The sequence below is a fragment of the Trichosurus vulpecula genome, chromosome 3 (genome assembly GCF_011100635.1).
Source record: "Trichosurus vulpecula isolate mTriVul1 chromosome 3, mTriVul1.pri, whole genome shotgun sequence".
NCBI classification, from domain to species: Eukaryota; Metazoa; Chordata; class Mammalia; order Diprotodontia; family Phalangeridae; genus Trichosurus; species Trichosurus vulpecula.
The window spans coordinates 101359641-101379398 of record NC_050575.1 but is presented as its reverse complement, the minus strand read 5'-3'; the positions used below and the strand labels follow the sequence as shown (position 1 = coordinate 101379398).

The 19758-nt window shown below is 42.2% G+C and overlaps 1 protein-coding gene across 1 annotated transcript; it reads right to left on the bottom strand.

Moving 5' to 3' along the window:
- Positions 1-13081: 13081 nt before the first annotated feature.
- Positions 13082-18366, bottom strand: PROCR (protein C receptor). Its single transcript, XM_036752157.1, has 4 exons — positions 18210-18366; positions 15229-15480; positions 14552-14836; positions 13082-14198 (listed from the first exon to the last, which is right to left on the bottom strand). Exons 1-4 carry the CDS (start codon positions 18265-18267, stop codon positions 14092-14094), a joined length of 702 nt encoding a protein of 233 aa, XP_036608052.1. The 5' UTR covers positions 18268-18366; the 3' UTR covers positions 13082-14091.
- Between the last annotated feature and the right edge of the window lie 1392 nt (positions 18367-19758).

Sequence of the window (19758 nt, the reverse complement as noted above, 5' to 3'; positions counted from 1 at the left end):
ATGAGGAAGCCAAAACCCAGTGGTGTTGTGACTTGTCCAAGGTCACACAAGTAATACATAACAGAGCCAGGATTTGACCCCAGATCTTCTGATCCCAAATTCAACACTTTTCCTGTTAAAGATGAAGAAACTAAGGCTCAAACATATTTTCCAACATCCCTCAGCAACAGAGCTGGGATTCAAACTCAATTCTGACTCCAAGTACAATTCTGTTTTTTACTACCATATAATACTCCTTCGGAAGTCCCAGGTCCCAGTCTCCAGGTCAAAGGGCATGAACAGTTCAGTAATATTTCTTTCCTAATTCCAAATTGTTTTCCAGACTAATTTAACCAATTCACATTCCAGCAGCGGTGAATAGCACACCTGTCTTCTTACATTCCCTATACTAATAAGTTTTCCCATCTTTGCTAATTTAATGGGTATGAGATGATACCTTAAGCCAACACCTTAATTTTATCCATTTTAGCTGATGCTATTCTGCCCCTTTTTTACATTACTTTCACTTCCCAAAGTCCTCCCCCTAAAATTCCTTTGTAACCGATAGGTACAGATAAACAAAGCAAACACATTGTCCTTGTCTAAAAACATGTGAGTTCTGAAGTTTTTCAGTGTTGGATTCTTTTACATTATTGTAGTTACCATGTAAATTATTCTCTTTATTTAGTTTATATTACTCTGCATAAGTTAATACTAGTCTTCTGATGTTTCTCAAAATTTGTCACATTCCATATTCTTTATGGTCCAATAATATTTACTTATGTTCATATACCAGAATTTTTGTCAGACCCATTCTCCAATCAATGGACAGCCAATAACTTCCTTGGAATATAGTTAGTTGTTGAATCTCTAAGTCAAAGTGATTTGGCCCAGTAACTTAATGACAAAGCAATTTAATAATATAAATTTTACTCAGTTCTGTGTATTGGACTCTTCTTCCATTCATACAGGTCTTCCCAGGCTTCTTTGGATTCCTCATATTTGTCTTTTTTATTATACAATAATATTACATTATATTTCTATAGCATATGAATATGCCTTATGAGTAGCCTATGTAAAAGCAGAGACATGTTATGTCATGTATAAAGAACAGCAAGTAAGTCAACTTTTTCAACTATTCCCCCGTCAATGGACAAATAGCTTTATTTCTAGTTCTTTGGCACCATAGCAACAAGAGTGCTGTTATAAATATTTTGGTATTTTTTGGACCATTGTTTCTGTCTTTGAATGCTTTGGGGAATTCAAAGACCAGTAATGGAATCTCTGAGTTAAAAGACATGGATGTTTTAGGCATTTTCTTGAATAATTCCACACTGAAATAATGGTTGGACCACTTCACAGCTCTATCAACAATGTATGCACATATCTTCTCACGACCCCTCCAAGTATTGACTGTTCCTTCTTTTGTTACCTTTTCCCATCTTTGCCAATTTGCATCATGTGAAGCAAAACCTCAGCATTGTTTTATTTTGGATTTTCCTTATTATTAGTGATTTGGAATATGTTTTCATCTGATCATTTATAGTTTGCAATTCTTTTGAAGTCTGTTCAGATCTTTTTATAACCACTTGTATATTAGGGGATGGTTCTTGAAGTTATATATTTGTTTCAGTTCCTTAGAACTTTCATTGCATAATTACATAATGTTTCCTAGACCAATTAAACAATTTACAGCTAAGCCAACAGCAAACTACCATTTCCTTTTTCTTCTAGCCTCTCCCACACCCAGAAATCAAATTCACCATCTTTTATCATCTTAGTCAACCCCCTCATTTTGCAGAGTGGAAAACCGATCCCCAGAAAGGAGAAGGGATTTACATAAGGTCACATAGGTACTAAGTGGTCTTCTAACCCACATTTCTGCCTCCAATCTCTTCCCTTCATTCTATCTTGCAGACATTGCCAAATTAATCTTCTTAAAACACTGATTGACAATTAAAGGTAGTACAGTGTATTGGAGAGAGAATTCATCTTTCCCCCAAAACTCACCTATCTTGCTATTTACCTCACTCAAGCCCTGTGGTTGGGAATACCACCCTCCTTCTAGTCATCCAGATCCACAACCACAGTCATGCTTGACATTTCACTCTTTCTTCATCTCCAAATCAAATCAGTTCTCAAATCTTGTCATTTTTTTGTCTCTACATTATCTCTTTCATCTGTCCCCTTCTTTTTTCTCACATGACTACAATCCTAGTTCAGGCTCTCATCACGTATCGCTTGGTCATGCCTTCTAATTGTTTTCTCTACCCATAGTCATTCCCCTCTCCATTCCACCCTTCACATAAATGCCAAATCATTAGTCCTAAAGCACAGGTCTGACCATGTCACTCCCCTGACCAAAAAAAGCTTCAGCAGCTCTCTATGGACTCTCGGATAAAAATAAAAACTCTTCTTTTTAGTATATAAATCTTTTCCTTTCCCACAATCTGTCTTAAATTTATCTTTTCATTTTGACTTTACATAACTTCCCTTTATCATCCTAGGTCCCACCCAAGTAGACTTACTTACTATTCTTCATATATGATAAAACATGTCTCTGCTTTTACACGGAATATTTCCTGGGCCTGTCCTCCTCACCGCCACCTCTTAGAAACACTATCTAAAATGTAGAATGTAAATTCTTCTAGTTGAATGGTAACTCTTGGAGGGAAAGGACTACCTGACTTTTGTATTTCTATTCCCAGTGCCTAGCACGTAATGGTTGCAAAAAAATTCTTTTTGATTGTCTGCCTTTTGATTGATTTTTTAAAGGTTTGACTCAAAATGCTACCTCTTGCTTGAGACCTTTTCAGATCCCCCTAATTGCTAGTGACCCCCTCCAAAATTATATCACATTTTAACTTTGTATATATTTGCAATTTTCTTCTTTGTATGTATCTATTATTACCCCCCACCCCAATAGGATGTCAGCTCATCCAAGGCAGAGATTGTTTCATTGAAGGATGCAACACAACCAGACAGGTCCCAAGATGACGGAGAAGGGTATAAGACCACATATGTCTCTGGGGTTCCTCGAGGACATGTGGTAAGTCTTCATGTCCCATCAGGCCCTGTGTCTATGGACAGCAAACAGCTGTGAATCTCCTTCTGTAGTTCTCTTCAGTCGCAATGTGTTCTGAGACTAAGCTATTCTTGCTTATTTAGTGAAAAAGTAGGGCCTGATAGATTTGACTTCATAGCACTTTGTCTTCCATTCACATATTCATTTCAATACTTTATGGATTGGGCTACCAGATGAAGGTGAACAGCCTACTAGCTCTCATACACCAACTTTGGGGAGGAGGGGAAACTAAACTAAAAACAGCACCAGACCAAATAATGAACAAGAAATCCAATGAGAAACCACAGTTAGTAACTTCATATGCCCCAGAATTGCACACAAAGTTATCCAGAAATTCATAAGCAAAAAGAAAGGGGGCTATCAGAAAAGATAGCACCAGCACAGGCAAATAAGATGGAAGCCTCTTAAGTGTGACCAGAGATGAACTGGAAACACTTCTATCCTGCAAGGCTCTGTATCCCAAGGCAACAAGAGTAGAGGGTTCCCACAAGAAAGTCTCAGGGTGGTCAGGACTCTTAGGGAGCTCAGATCAGGACAACTAAGGCCCAGAAGATCCTAGGTATCCAACAGTCTGTCCTAAGATGCTAAAGAGGGCTCTAAAGCTCAAGCATCCTGAATCTCAAGGATCCATAGAGACCTAAAATTTATCAGTACACTATTAATTTAGACACACTTTGGGAGGTCAGCACCCAGATTGACACCAACAAGAGCTGACCACCCCACCCAAAAAATGCAGCAGGGGGTAAAGCCTGGGCCTGCCCACAATAAAGATTTATTATAGATCAAGAGTTATCCAAAAATCCATTCTAGAAAGACAGAGTAACTCCACAGCAATCATAGAGACTGAAAGAAAAAATGTTTTTTTCCACAAAGTCTATATGACACCTAGAAAAAGGAAAGAATACATGAAAATTAAATAAGGGCTCTCAAGAAAAGAATTGGAAGGAGGCTATCTTAGAACAAAAAGTAGTAAACCTTAACCAAAAAATGGAACCCTTGAAAATTAGAATAGACTCAGTAAAAAATTGATCCTATGTGATAACAGGATATACTAGAAAATAATCAGAAGATTTAAAAAATACAATAAAGTGTAAGATATCTGATATCAAAAAATAACTGACTTGGTAAATAGGTCATGAAGAGATAACATAAGAATCATTGTATTCCCTTGAAAACTATGATTGTTTTTAAAAGCTTGGACACTATATTTCAAGAAACTATAGATGAAAACTACCCATCTTTTTAGAAACAGAGAGCCAAAATTATCCAGCTCTATTAGAGAGCAAAATGAAAATGGAAAAAATCCATTGATCTTCTTCTAAACAAAACTTCAAAAGGAAAAATCCCAGGAATGTTGTAACCAAAATATAAGGCTTTCAAATCAAAGAAAAAAATACTACAGCATTTTAGTATAGTTTTAGTACTGTAGTATAATAGTATAATACTACAGTATTACAGCATACAGGAAAAAAAGAGTTCAAGTTCCACAGAAACACAGCCAGGATCACACAAGACCCGGCAGCTACGTGAGAGGAAATCTTCAAATACAATATTCCAAAAAGCAAAGAGATAATCTTACAACCAACAGTAGCTTATCCTGAAAGGCTGAGTACAATTCCACTGGAGAAAACAGACTTAATGGAATACAAGATTTTCAAGCATTCCCAATAAAAAGACCAAAGCTGAGTAGAAACTCCATAGTGCAAATACTAGAGTCAAGAGAAATCTAGAAAGGTAAATTTACTTAAGTAATTGAAAGGGCCTATACTAATGAAATGTTAGTATTCTACTGGGGAAGTAGCACCAAATGTCCTTTCAGTGTCTTAATGTCTCCAAATGGTTTTGAGGAAGTTAAATATGGCAAAGGGCCTGAGAGTGCATAGATCCTATCACGGATGAGGGATGGGGAGTGTGTGGAGAAATAGAAGGTAAAAGAACTAAGTTGGTATAGAGAGGAGGAAGAAGGGGTGGACCTTTTTATTTCTCATAATTGGGCTGTATGAAAAAATTATACAAACACAGAAGAAGGGGGTAGAGGGGGAAAACATCAGATGAACTACAGTCTCGTCTGAACTATACAGAAGGAGGTTGAACACACACTCACACACACAGTTTGGTGTAGAGATAGATTGAACTCAACAGGGAAACAGGTGGGTTTAGGGAGGATAACAGGAAGAATAATGCCTGGGTGGGAAGAGTACACACAAAACAAACAAACATTAGAAGGTGGATCCTAAAAGAGGGGAAGGGAGAGGAGAGGGAATTAAAAGGGAAAAAAAAATTGAAACTAATAGGATACCTATCAGTTGGGGAATGACTGAAAATAATTTTGATATATGGATATAATAAAATATTCTTGCACTATATGAAAGAATGAAATAATTTCAGAGAATCCTGGGAAGACTTCTATGAACTGATGCAGAGTAAAGTGAGCAGAACTAAGAGAACAATTTATATAAAACCATCATAAAAAATTGTGAAAGACTGAAGAATTGTAATCAAAGCAATGACCAACCACATCTCCAGAGTACCTATGATGAAAGAGGTTACCTACTTTTTGACAAAGAAGTGATGGGTTCAAGGTGACCACTGTGAGGATTTGTTTTGCTTGACTGTGCTGGGGTTGGGTTTTTTTTTTCTGTTTTAATTGAAGGAAGATTTGGTGAAGATAGGGGAAAATATCAATAGTGATGCAAAAAAGGGCCATTGAAACATCTGTTTGATACATAGACAGAATCCAAAAGGAAGCACAGACAATCAGGACAGCTTTGAAAAATAATGTTTTATGTACTTTTTAAAGAAGATAGTAGTATAGAATATAAACTCATGGTCGCCTACACAATCTTCTTTTATGTTCTACTTTTTATGTAGAATAAGCTTTTTGGTGGTTTTAAGCCCAGAATAGCAAATTAAAATTTAAAAATTTAAATATATTTCATGGATTCATGATCTCATCCATGTGGGTAATCCCTACAATGGTGTATTTCACAACCTATCACAAACTCACATGATTTTTGTTTATATCCTCTCATAAATCTTCCATACAGGATCTGCCCAGAATTAGAGCGCTTCCTCTAGGTCATGGATTCTTGACCTGGGGTGTGAACTTTTAAAAAATATTTTGATAACTGTATTCCAATATAATTGGTTTCCTTTGAAATCCTCTCCTGGGAGAGAACTGAGGAACTGTGAGTGCAGATTGAAGCTTCCCCCTTCCCCACTTTCTTTATGTATTTTGGGTTTGTTTGTTTGTTTGTTTTTTTGAAAGATGTTGATAAGTTGGAGAATGCCCAAAGAAAGTAAATCAGGATAATGAGAGGACTGGAGACAATGCTATATAAGGAACAGTTAAAGAGTCTAATGGTATGTAGTTTGGAATTTAGATTTAGGATAGGCATGAGAGCTGTCTTCAAATATTTGAAGAGGTATTATGCAGAAGAGGGATCAGATATTTTCTTCTTGACCCCAGAAGACAGAACAAAGAATAGTGGCTAAAAATTGTCAAAAGGCCAGCATTGACTTGATGTGAAGAAACACTTCCTGACAATTAGAGACATCATCTTGGAAAGTGATGGGTTTCCTCTCACAGGAAGTTTTCAAGCAGAGGTTGGATGACCATTTGATGATGATGTCATCAAAGGGATTCTTGAACAAATTGGACAGTTGGACTAATCTGCCTCTGAGGTCCCTTGCACTCTAGTATTCTTTGATTTTACAGATGACAAAAATGAGGTACAGAGGAGAAATTTTTAATTATTATTTATTCTCAAGATTTGGACATTTGAGTGGTTAGTTTCATCTCTCAACAGTTTTCCCTTCCACATACCAGGGGTGGGGTTAGGGGCACAGCACCACCCTTCCCCTCAAAAAAATCTTCATAAAAATTTTTTGGCCTTCCCTTTGTATCAGAGAAATCTGAATCATTATGGTGTTAAAAGATAAAATATGTTGGTATTATACAACACGATACATATTTTTATGAATTTCTGAGTTTCTAAACTTTTTCTTTGTCATCTGCTAACCTTTGAATATCTTCTTCAGCTTCTGCAGGACTCCCCCAAAATTCCCATTTAATTTCTTATGCCAACCAGCAATATATTGAAACTGTGATTAGGAAAATTGCGATGTGGAAGGGATAACTGTAAATGGGGGGAAAATTGTGGTGTGTATTCCCCAGATTATGACAAACAATTATATGGACAATTCATTGAACTTTCCCAGTGGCGTATGTGTGTATAATATAAAGTCTGTCTGTCTATCTATCTTACACAATATACCAATTAGCATATTATTTAATGTTATAGTCTCATATGCATACACATATGTATATACACCATACTATATATGTATGTGTATGTACACACATATGCATAATAATGTATCTGGGAGACAGTAGGAATGGACGATAAATTCAGTCCAGAGTTAAACAGGAGGAGAACAGGTGGGATTGCCTTCAGAAAAATGCCCCAAACCCCTAATTTTCCCAGAATTTGAAGTTTGTTTAATTCTTCCAGAAACAAACATCCATCTTTTTAGAAAATAGATTTCTATTGATATCTTTTGCTTTTACATTGCCTAGATTTCTCCCTTCATCTTTCATCTTTTCCCCTGGCAAAGATCATCCTTCATAACAATTTTTGGGGGAGGCAATCAGAGTTAAGTGACTTGCCCAGAGTCACAGCTCTAGTAAGTGTCTGAGCCTGTATTTGAACTCAGGTGCTTCCGAGGTCAGAGCTGGTGTTGTATCCATTGTGCCATGTAGCTACCACAACTAAAAAGAAAAGAAAAGAAAAAGAGAAAGAAAGTTTTTTAGCAAAACTGCTGAACAGATTGAAAAAATATGTTGTTTTATGCAATGTCTCACATTTGAGAACCTTGACCTTTTGCAAAGGATGGCTGAGGGGATTCTCCTCATCTTTCTTCTTTGGGGTTAAGCTTATTCTTTATAATTTCACAACATTCAGTTTCAGTTATTTTGTGATGGTTGTTCTTTCTATTTGCATCGTTGTAACCATTGTCTATATTTTTTCCTGGTTCTGCTTACTTTACATCAGTTCATCTAAGTCTTTGCATGTTTCCCTGTATTCGTTCAATTCATTGCTCCTTACAGCACATTCATAGTCATTCTCTGATCTTTGTTTCACTTTAAAAAAACCCCACCAATGTTGTGTATAACCTATATCAGATTGCTTACAGTCTTGGGGAAGAGGGAGGAAGAAAAACATTTGGAACTCAAAATGTTATAAAAGGGAATGCTGAAAACTTTCTTAACATGTAATTGGGAAAAAATAAAATGCTATTTTAAAAAACCCGAAGTTGTTTAGTGGCTGAGAAAAATGTAATATTCTTTATTGTCCCTGAAGGATTAAAAATGAGTGTTATTCAGAGGTCAATGGAGACACGAACAATGGGTGTGGGCAGGCTTAGACATAAATAATAACTTTGAATTATTTAAATGATAATAATAACTTCAAACAATGCATAAAGAGTGTTAGAGAAATATGGGGGGGGGGAGATGGGCTTGGCACGTTGCAAACTAAATGGAGAATATCAACAGGTATTGCACAGGATAGACAAGTATTTGATCAGCATCATTGGCAAAAGCATCCAAATCAATGAGGTCACAAGTCATTTTGCGTAGAGGAGTTTGAGATTTGAACATAGAATGTCATAGTTGGAAGGAACCTCCAAGTCAGCAAGTCCAGACTTCTTGAGAGGCCGTGTGGTACCGCGGAAAGGAGGTTGCTCTTGCAGTCGAAGGACCTGAGTCCAAATGCATTTTTATCACTTATTGCCTCTGTGACCATGGGCAAGTCACTTACCCTCTCTGGTCCCAGTTTCCTCATATATAAAATAAGAGGTCTGGGCTGGATGGCTCTGAAGTCCTTTCAGCTCTAAATTTATGATCTTCATTTTACAGATGCTGAACCTGGGATCAAGGGTGGGAAGAGGACTTAAAATTTACTCACCATGATTGACAACTGGGGAAGCTAAATTCAGGGACAGCTGGCTAGATTCAGCCTGGACATGCTAAGGGGCCACTTACAACATATGAAATGTGTTTGTTTCCTATGTCATCAGCAGCTGGGCCTGAGATGCACTGGTCTCTGGGCATTGGGCCCAAGCCAAACATTCTGAAGTCATTTCTCAGAAGGGGGAGGCATTTCCAGTCTCTATATGGTCTCCCAGAGAGCACCACTTAGACGGAGGAGATCAGAATCATCAAGTGTTAGATCCAGAAGGGATGCTGTAGATTACCTAGGCCAACCCCAAACCCCTAATTCCCTGCCAAGTTTGCAGAAGCGGAAACCAAAGTATCTAAATGGTTTATATGAGGTCATCTCAGAAGGGACAAATGTTCACACACACGCACAACCCCTCAGTAATCTTCAGCCTCTCAGATGAGAATCCATACTTCTTAAAGGCTCAGAGCTCAGAACCCACTGTGAATTCTGAGCCACTCACTCCTTGTGTCCTACAGGTTTGTCCCTAAGATTTCAGGGAACTTCATTAACTATTTATGTCTATGTGGGACAGGGAGTGGGGGAACCTTGGCACCCTCCTGGTCTAATTCTGCCCATGCTGCAGTCTGCCCGCTACCATCTCCCTGTGGGCAGAGTGTAGGCCTTGGAGAGCATAAGTTAGGACAGAAGTTCATGGGTTCATAAACACTCCTCTTTTTTTGTTCTTCCTTGTCTAGTCATGATTTTAGGTTCATAATAAAAAATAATTTCTTAAAAAAAAGATTATGCATCAAAGTATGGACTAAGGAGTGTCTTTCTCCCTAACTCTCTGTCCCTGGGCACCACAACCTATCCAATAATTAAATGAGATAAAGGTAAGAAAAGAGAATAAGCATTTATGTAGCACCTACTATATACCAGGCATTGTGCTAAGCACTTTACACATACTATCTCATTAGATCAGAGGCAGGGAACCTGCAGCCTCAAGGCCACATGTGGGCCTCTAGGTCCTCAAGTGTAACCCTTTGACTGAATCCAAACTTCACAGTACAAGTCCTCTAGGAGGGGCCACATGTGGCCTGGAGGCTACAGGTTCCCCACCCTTGCGTTAAATCCTCACGACAACCCTTCAAGGTAGATACTGTTTTATCCTCATTTTATATTTGAGGAGACCGAAGCAAACAGAGTTTAAGTGACTTACCAGGGTTGCACAGCTAGTGTCTGAGGCCAGGATCAGTGCTCAGATAGATGCACTGTGGCACCACCTAGGGGCCTCTTTTTAAAGCGCTTAGCACCTAGTAGGCACTTGTTCCATATGACTTCCTCAATCCCTAGCTCTCCCTCTTCCCCTTCTTATCACACTGCCTACCAGCCCCAGCTATTCAATAAACCCTATTTCCCACACGTTCACTGAGCACTTACTGTGTTGGAGGCCCTTGGGAGAATAGGAGCATGTTACGAAGATGAGTGACAGTCTTCCCTCAAAGAATCCATAGTCTGGGAGAGGAGATAATTAACTTATTTCAATATATGTGGAATCTGTGCCCTATCTGCAGATCCTAATTCCCTCCCTCCCTTTGTAGTAAAATACTTTCCTAGTTGCTGCTTTGGCCAAAAAATAAAAATAAAAAAATACATCCCTGGTGGCCAGACCTTCAGTGATGAGTTCTTGTGCCCTCAGCAAGCCTGTCCTTAAGGCTACAGATGTATGGTCTATCTCTATGACAGTATGAGGCACTTTCTCAGCTTGGTAAAACCATCCTTCCCTTCCCCTTGAGCTTCTACTCCACCAGCATGACTTCCAAGGACCTAGGATCACCTCCATAATACAATGAAGCATTGGAGGAGGATTTTTACTATAATAATATGTCACATTCCTAGCATGCTTCAATTTGATAAATCTCATAACACCTCTGTGAGGAAGGTCCAGCAAGGATCATCACCCCCATTTAACAGATGGGGAAACGAGGTCTCATAGAGGTAAAATGTTTGCAGCTAGTATCAGAGCTGGAACTCAAACCCAGATCGTTTGGCTCCCCGTTCACTGGTAGAGTGCTTTGCAAACCTTAATGTGTCAATCAATAAATGTTAGCTAATATTATTGCTATTGCTATTATTACGGTCACACATGTCATTTGGGGACTGGCCAATAAGGACCTGGTCCTCAGGACATGGGCAGATTTCCCCTTTCTGGTTGGTTGTATCGATCATGTACAATATTCCCTGCCTTAATATAATATAGCCCGTGGAACCATGAGTATCTGAGAGATTGGTATTGTAGTAACAAAGGGTCTTCTAATTGGCCAAAGTTGTACCCAGGGTACGTACAAAAGATTCAAGTGGATAGGTTTTTCACTCTTTTCCATGGTGGCTTTTGAGTGAAGAAAGTTTCTGTGAATATTCAGGTGGGGAGAAGGACAAAGTATTTCTTATCTTCCTACTCAGCCACCATGTATCCCTGAGCATGTGGTGTCTTGTGTGTGTGCATCTGTGTGTGTGTGTGTGTGTGCGCGCGCGTGTGTATTATTTCATGATTTTAGGTGAATAAGTACCCAGAGAAATAATGGCCCAGTTTACTACGTTGTGAACCTTGAGAGTTCAAAAGAGCCATCAGCAACCAGAGTCAATAAAAGAGATTACAATAGCCAGTAGCAACAGTAGCTGAATCTGCTAAGAAGCAACCTGCTTGACCCAGCCCAGTATTAGACTGATTTATTGACCAAGACGGTGCATCCCAGAAGAATCCTGAGTCCATCCTGATGACAAGCCCCAAAACAAACTTGGTGGGTACTGTGAAAGGAAAAAAGAACTCCCAGGATCAACAGCCTCAAGATATTTTTTGGCCTCATGCATTGACTAACGGTATTTATGTTCACCTTTGTACTTTAAGTACCCACTATCTCCAGGAACCTTGTCTGTGTGTTCCAGGGAAGAGTGAGCCTGCCAGGTTGGAAGGATTGTATTGTATTTTTTGTCTTCAGTAAACCTTCTCAGTAAATATCCCTTCATAAAAATTCTCTAATGTCAACTGGTTGATAAAAATTGTGGAGAGCACACTAGATGGGGGCTCATGAGTGATTGTATTAGAAGCCATAACCTTTTAGGGTTACCCCTACAATCCTGAGGGGCCAGGTTGTCCTTACTTTTTGGGGACTTAATCTGCCAGTTCAAATGAGAATTGGGAAAATAAGCACAGAGGGGATGTTGCACACACAAGGCAGAATGAAAGGAGAGTCAAGAGAAGCACTGTGGGAGATCAGAAGAGAGAGGTCACTTCCAGCTGAAGGATGAAGAGAGGCTTCCTGGAGGAGACAGCACCTGAACCGAATATGTGGTAGGATTTCTGAAGGCAGGGATTCTGGCTACCACCTCTTTAGGCAGCATATCATGGGGAATCTTGGATGCCAGGGCACCTAGCCCAAATCCTTAGCATTATTTCTTTCTTTTCAATCAGACCAACATGCAACAATGATTTCATCCGTGTTAGGAAGATCGGTCCAAAAATTGTTGACCCCTGGCATGAAGTGCGGAGCTTAGAGTGGGGAAGACAAGATCCAGGTAGCAGGATAACAGAGTAGGATACACAGATGGCCCCTTCCTGAGTGCCCACCCTGAGTGCCCAGCCCAATGGCTCTTCTTCTGTTCCACTTCTCTTCTCAGCCCTCAGCCCAAGTGGGGAAGTGCCTAGGGTGAGCAACCTACGCCTCAGGTCCCTGAGATGTTTTCCTGATATCATTCTGACCAGGTCTGTGTCCATGGGCAGAGTATGAGGTCAGCAGACTGAGCCCTGCTGCCCTTTCTTTCTCTAGCACAGGAAAAAGAGGGGCTACGTCTCTGTGATTTCCAGACTTTAACAAGGATCCACTGACTCCCTCCCTTCCTAAGAAGGTAGGATGGGTCATACTGGACTGGCTCCCATTCCCAACAGCCTAGGGACAAGATCTTACTTTTCTCAGAAAAATAATAAAAACCATTTATTAATAATAGTAATAGTAATAATAATAGAGAGCACACAAATGTCTGATGGTTGCAAAGTATTTTACAGATACTCCTAGCTAATGAATTCCTCACAACAGCCCTGTGAGGTAGGTAAAGCAAGTATTATCCACATTTGGCATATGAGAAAACTGAGAACCAGAGAAATGGAGGGATTAGCTCACATAAGTCACTGGCAGAACCAGGATTTGAATCTCCTAGGCTGCAGATCCCCAGTGATGATGGTAGGGGAATTGAGCCCCACCCCCAAACATTTTCTCACTTTCAAGAGCTTTCCAGACTCTGTCCTACTCCCCTGGTAGAACTACTGAGGGAAGCTGGATGAAAAATGGGACTCCTAACGGAATTTTCCAAGAAAAAAGGAGGTAGGTTTCGATGTCACTTGTCCTTGATGTAGGAGAGGACTCTTGGTTACTTCAAAGTTTCTGCATACTGGGAGGTGGGGGGTGGGTGGGTAGTAGGGTTCTGTCATTGCGACAGTCCGAGCCCTTCAAATCCCACCTGCCTGGGAAGTGATTTCCCACCTAGAGTCCCAATCCATTGGTCGGCAATCTTTCTAATGGTTCTTAATGTCATGACTCTATCATTAGGCGCCCTGGCTTTAATCAGAGGAGATATTGCCACTTTCATGGCAGCATCATGGGGTAGCAAAAAGGACATCAAGTTTGGAACCCCATCTATCTGCTGTTTACTGTCTTTTTGAGCTCAGGCAAATTTCCTAAACCTCTCAGGATCTCAGTTTCCTCATATGTAAAATGAGGACTAGGTGATCTCTAAGTTTGCTCAAGCTCTAAATGCTATGACCCTACAGTGCTGAGACTGGACTCTGTTTTGGGCTCTGTTTTCATGTTGCTGTCCTTGGATGCACCCATGGTGCTACATCTCTCTTAGGGTGGGAACCCCAACTGAAGCATCTACAGAGTTCCTGGGGCCAGAATCTCTGGTGGGAAAACAAGGGAACCAGGGGAAGGCTACATCCACCACTCCTTCTTGGATCCATAGAGCCTCTGTCTTACATGGTTTCCTGGGCTGGGATGACCAGCTCTGCTTTTGTAACAAGGGGGAGGATTAGCTCCACCTTCCCCCTGTGCACAGGAAGATGCCAACAGCCACACTGGAGATGGTGAAGACACCCATGATGATGCCCAGAATCAGCATTGTGTAGGATGGAGAAACTGTGAAATATGAAGGGATCAGCTCTGAGTCAGAGGAAGAGCAAGCAATGTTGGGCACATAGTGTTTAGCAAATCTCTGCTGAAGGAGAGAAGGAATGAATGGCCTGGCCCTGGCAAGAGTTGGGGAAGTCAGCCTGGGGAGACCTTGGCAAGCTGCTCTCCTATCCTAAAGGCTTCTGATCTCCATTTCTCTCCTGTACAACCCAGAGCTTAGCTGCTTGAAGGGCCTGTTGCCCAGGGTGACTGGGAGGGGAGGGGTCCCACAGGTGGTACAGAGGATCTAATACCTTGGGGACACCCCACACCTGGACTGGGCCCTGTACCTCATTGATCATCCACATCCAATCACATACCTGGCTTTGAGACTCTGTCCGTGTGCTGCTTCAGGAAGCCCACACATTTGTCCTGTAAGAATTCCAGAAGCTCGAACCTGGTTCGGTTATAGCTGTTTAGCTGCTTCAGGGTAAAGTCGTATAGCTCTGGGGGGTGGCTCTGGTCTGGGCTTGCTGACCATAGGGCCTTCTCTGGTTGGAAGCTCACAAAGGAGCTCCCATTCAGGGCCACTTCAAAGAAGACATGGGCATCTTGGCCATCAGGGGGCAACTCACAGCCCAGAGAACAGCGCAGGGTCAGTGGGACTGTGGGGAAGGAAGCCAGGTCAAGCACTTGTGGAGGGAGAAGGAGCCAGGTCTGAGAGCAATGGAGAGGACTATGGGGAGAAGGGGGAAGCTAGCTTGATCTACCAGGACAGCTCTCAGCCTCTGGATCAGGTTGTGTAGGGTCTGCCCAGCTAGAAGAGGTCCTCATAGAAATCACTTGGCAAGACCCCAAGACAGGGGTCCAACAAGTCTTAAAGGCAGTGGGGACCAGATGCCAAGCTCCCTGGCCCCTAGGCCCTCGGGGTTCCTACACCAGCCCCAGGGAGTCCTAGTCATTTGTCCTCCACCAGAAGCAAGCTCCACTCCCATCCAAAGTCCTTTCTCTCAGAGAGACCCTCCCTATTTCCAGCTTGGCCCTCATCCCCACTCACAGGCCACTCCTCGCTCCTTGTTCACCAGCTGTACTAAGCCTTGGAATTCACTAAGGTAGGTGAGCAGTTGCTCCTTAGTCTGCTTCCAGTGCTCAGGGGGCTCCAGACGCTGCAGCTGCTGAATGGAGATGTTGTGGCCACTGCCCTCCAGAGTGTGAGTGGTCAATCCCCCAAGAGAGGCGTTGCCCCAGAACTGCACTGAGGATGGGTCCCAGAAGTGAGACAGCTGAAGTATGATGAAGCTCTGAGAACCTACATCGTCAAAGACAGACAAGAGGATGGACAGGTGGACATCAGTATGTGTTCCAGGGGTAGAAATGAGGTGTGGACCTGTGCATGTATTTGTGTGCAAGTGTGTGTCCAGTGGTGATGGTAGTGATATGGTGGTATATATGTGTATATATTTATATGTATGTGTCTGAGTATATATATGACCCAGGAAGAAAGATGTGGAGGTGGGGGAGGTAATGCATTTGTCCCTGTCTGTCTGTATTGCCTTGATTCATCTTGCCTATGCCTAGACCTCCAGGTGACTTCCTGTCCTGCTCCCTGACAGACCCAGTCTCTATTTGGACCATCATCTCCACCTCCTACTCAGCAGGACCCTGGACTCCATCCCTGGGATCCCCAGCTCAGCTCAGGCCCCCACATCACTGATCTCCTCACCAGGCCATTCCCCACAGAACTGCTAGTGCCCTTTTATGTCCTGTCTTCTCCAATTAGAATGTAAGCAGAGACTCTTTTGATTACTCCTAGGCATTAGCACAGTGCCTGACACATAATAAATGCATTATCAATGTGTCATCTTTCTTTCTATCTCTGGTATCTGGCTATGTAATTTCCATGACCTTTCTCACAATATGTATAAGTATATTTTGTATCTTAAAATTTTTGTAACTGAAAGTGCCATACTTTCTCTGGGAATGTAGAGAAATTGTTTACTAGAGAATGCACGCATGTATACACACATTTATACTGAGGTAGATTAATAATTGAGAGTCAATAAGGTATAATGGATATCGAGCCTGCCTGAAAGTCAGGAAGTCCTGGGTTCAAGTATCCCCTCTGACCATACACTGGATGCATGCATGACCCTGGATAAGTCACCTAACCTCTTAATTCCACAGGAAAGTCACTAAAACTATGAATTTCTGAGCAGATGCAGAACTGCATTGAGAGAGTTTCTTCACTGGGAGTTCCTTACATGAATGAAGCTATAGATATGGTTCAAAATTATTAATAATTGAGGTCTCTCCCCTAACCCAAGTTGGGATACTTGTGTATTGGAAACTTATTCATCATTCATCCCCAGAATCTGTGTTAACAGCCATATGCAGAATCACAAAGAATGTTCTTTCAAAGGGACTTTGATCTCTCACTTGAGAAAACAACCAGAAACTGCCCTCCTTGCTGTGACCAAGCAATTTAGAAAGAAAACTCCTTGAAAATGCTTATGTCCAAACTAATAGCTTAGTATTCGATATACCTAGGCTATTTTCATTGCTTCTTGCTATCTTTTGCTCATACCCCTGAAACCATCCAAGATCTTCATGCTTCAACAAATATAACTTCAGAGATAGGTATCTACCTGGGCCCAAAACGCTGCGTAGTATCCTAGATAAAATTTTCACACCCTTCTCCCCCATATTGGAAAATCTCAAATAGACAGAGGAAATGGGCATTCTGATCCTACAGAATCATCCCCTCTGAACCAATTGCAGTAATCAAAGATCCCAAAGTATAGATTCCAGAGGCGATGGTAATGGGTTAACACCTTGCTTTCCCATCAGTCAACACTCAAACCTCCTGCTCCTCCACTTTTTCTCCCATCCTCCCATCTCTCACTCATTCTCTCCCATTCTTTTCTATCCTTCCCTCATCTTTTTCTCCTCTTGTCCCCATTCTGTCTTCTGCCCTCCCACCCCCTACAATCCTCCTGGTGTCTTTTCCATAACTCTAGGTTTCTCTTCCTTAATCCCCCTGATGTCACTTGCATCTGCCTCATCTGTCCCCCCAAATACCCATTTCTTTTCCCATTCTTCCATCCATCTTTAACCCATCCTCCCCCACATTTTTTCCTATCTTTCCCATTCTTGTCTTCCCTGGCTCTCTTCTGTCCTTCATCTATCTCTGTCCTTCCTCATCTCTCTCCTGTCCCTCCTGTTTCTCTCATCCCCTATGTTTGTCTGTTTCTCCTTATGTTTCTCTTCTGTCTGCCCTATGTTTCTTTTGAATATGTCTCCGTTGCTTCCCTGTCTTTGTCTCACTCTCCCCAAAATTTCTCCTGCATTCCCTCATCTCTGTCTTGTCTTCTCCTAACTCTCTTGATTCCCACCCTGCCCCCTTCCACACACATACCCCCCATCTCTTTCCCATCTTTTGTCCCAGCTCTCTTCAGTCCTGCCTATGCTTTTCTGGACCTCCTGTTTCTTTCCTGTGTTCCCCCAACTATCTCCCATTCCTCCCATTTCTCCCTGTCTTACCTACTTCTCCCCTATCCTTACCCATTTTCTCCTCTCCTCCCTCATCTCTCTCATCCTTCCTCAACTACCCCTCATCCTCCACTGTCTTCCTACCATCATCCCTTCATCTTTCTTCTGTTCTCTTTCTTTTTCCTGTCCTTCTCTGTTTTTCTTCCATCCTGCCCCTGTCATTTTTCAGTCCTACTGGCCTGCATCCTCCTATCCTTCTTCATCCTCCTCTTTTTCTCCCTCATCTCTCCTATCTCCCATATCCCCTCTCTAGTCCCTCTCTTCTCTTTCTCCTATTCCCCCTCCTCTCTGTCTTTCCCTGGCTTTCCCTCAGTTTCTTTCCTGTTCTTCCTCCAGTCTCTCCCCTAGCCTCAGAAACCATACCTCCTCCTCCTCCTTTGGCTAGAGATAGACAAATATCCCTCCGTGCTTCCCGTCCCCTGTGTGCAATGAGGATCAACCCTAGACAAAAGCAGATGACTGCAGTGGGGGGTTAGTTCACATACTTACCTTCCATTGCTCCCTGGCAACAGATCACCCAGCTGAAGAGGGACAGAAGCGGGAGCATTTCTCTGGAGCTGGGTGCAAGCAAGGGCAGAAGAGCCCTCTCCCTACTCTGATCAGGCGTGCTGGGAGATCCTGTGGAAGCTTGCCTGGAGAGCAGAAGGAGAGTGGAAGGGAGGGAAAGAGACTGGATGTTGGCCAGGGATGGGAGGAGGAAGAGGGTGTGGAGTTAGCAAAGTGTTGTTTTAACTCTGCCTCATTTCCTATCCAAAGGCCTGTTCTCCCCACCCAGTGCCCCTCCCCTATGCCCTCCTGCCCAGGCGTGCTCCCGAAACTCCCCTTCTCCAAACTTCTGGGTCTGCCCTGGGGAATTAGGGGAGGTTAGGGCAGAGACTGGAAGTTCTGGGTAGGACTGAATTCTGGGTGTTGGTTAATGGGGGTGGTGGTGGTGAGTAAAAGCTGAAGAGAGACAGACATTCCTACTCCGGATTCTTGGTGCCAAGCCCCCTGAGTCATCTCAACAAAGGTGTGGAGACCACCTCTCCCTGGACAACTTCCCCTTCTCCGTGCTACAGAGATAAGATAGAGGGCCTTTCTCAAAGCTGACATCTGGGGGCCCCAAAATCCAGGAGGTTTCTAGCAGCACCAAATATATTCCTAAAGCCCCCTCCTGCCTCCCAACCCTGCCTTGCTCCCAATGTCATGCTAAGGACACTGAAAATGATGGATATGGGCTGGGAGTAGGAGTGAGCAGGTGACAGGTGGAGGGGTTTCTGGACTTAGGGGACAAAGAGTTGAAAGGACAGAAAACTTGAAGAATATGAGGAGAACAGAGAGAATAAAAATGTTGAGGTGACGAGGTCGTGTGGGTAAGTTAGGAAGTAGGAGGGGATGAGAGCAGTATGGAGAAATGAACAGAGCCTTGGACTGTAAGTCAGGAATTTGGGGTTCTAGTCTGAGATTTGCCATTGATGGAGTCTATGACCTTAAGCATGTTACTTCCCCTCCCTAGGTCTCCTTTTTACTATCTATAAAATGAGGGGATTGAACCAGATGTTCTCTGAAGTCCTTTCTAGCTCTTATAATCTATGTTTAAGGATCCTTCCAACTGTGAATTTTGTTTTCTAAGGTCCCTTCCAGCTCTTACATTTTCTGTGTTCTAAAGTGTTTTTTTCACTCTCACATCTTTTGTTTTGAGACCCCTCACTGCTTGGATTTCTAGGATTAAGAGGTATAATCAGTGGAGTGGAAGAGATCAAAGACTGCTTTTATGCATCCACACCTCTAGTCTGGAAAAGAACTAATTGCTGTTTCACTGGAGGCCAAGTTCTGGGACAGGGGTTTGGGGTCAACTCATGGTGTGAAGAACCCATGTCCCCATTTCAGTAAAGACCTGAGAAGGAAGGCAGTGGTAGGATTTTCCACTGCGGGGACCGCATGCAGGGGCAAGATAAGGGTGGCAGGAAGCAGAGCAGAGCAAATCTGTGCCAACATCAGCAGGAGGCCCTGAGAGGTATGTTTCTGCAAATCTATTGGTTGGAGGGGAGAGGCCCAG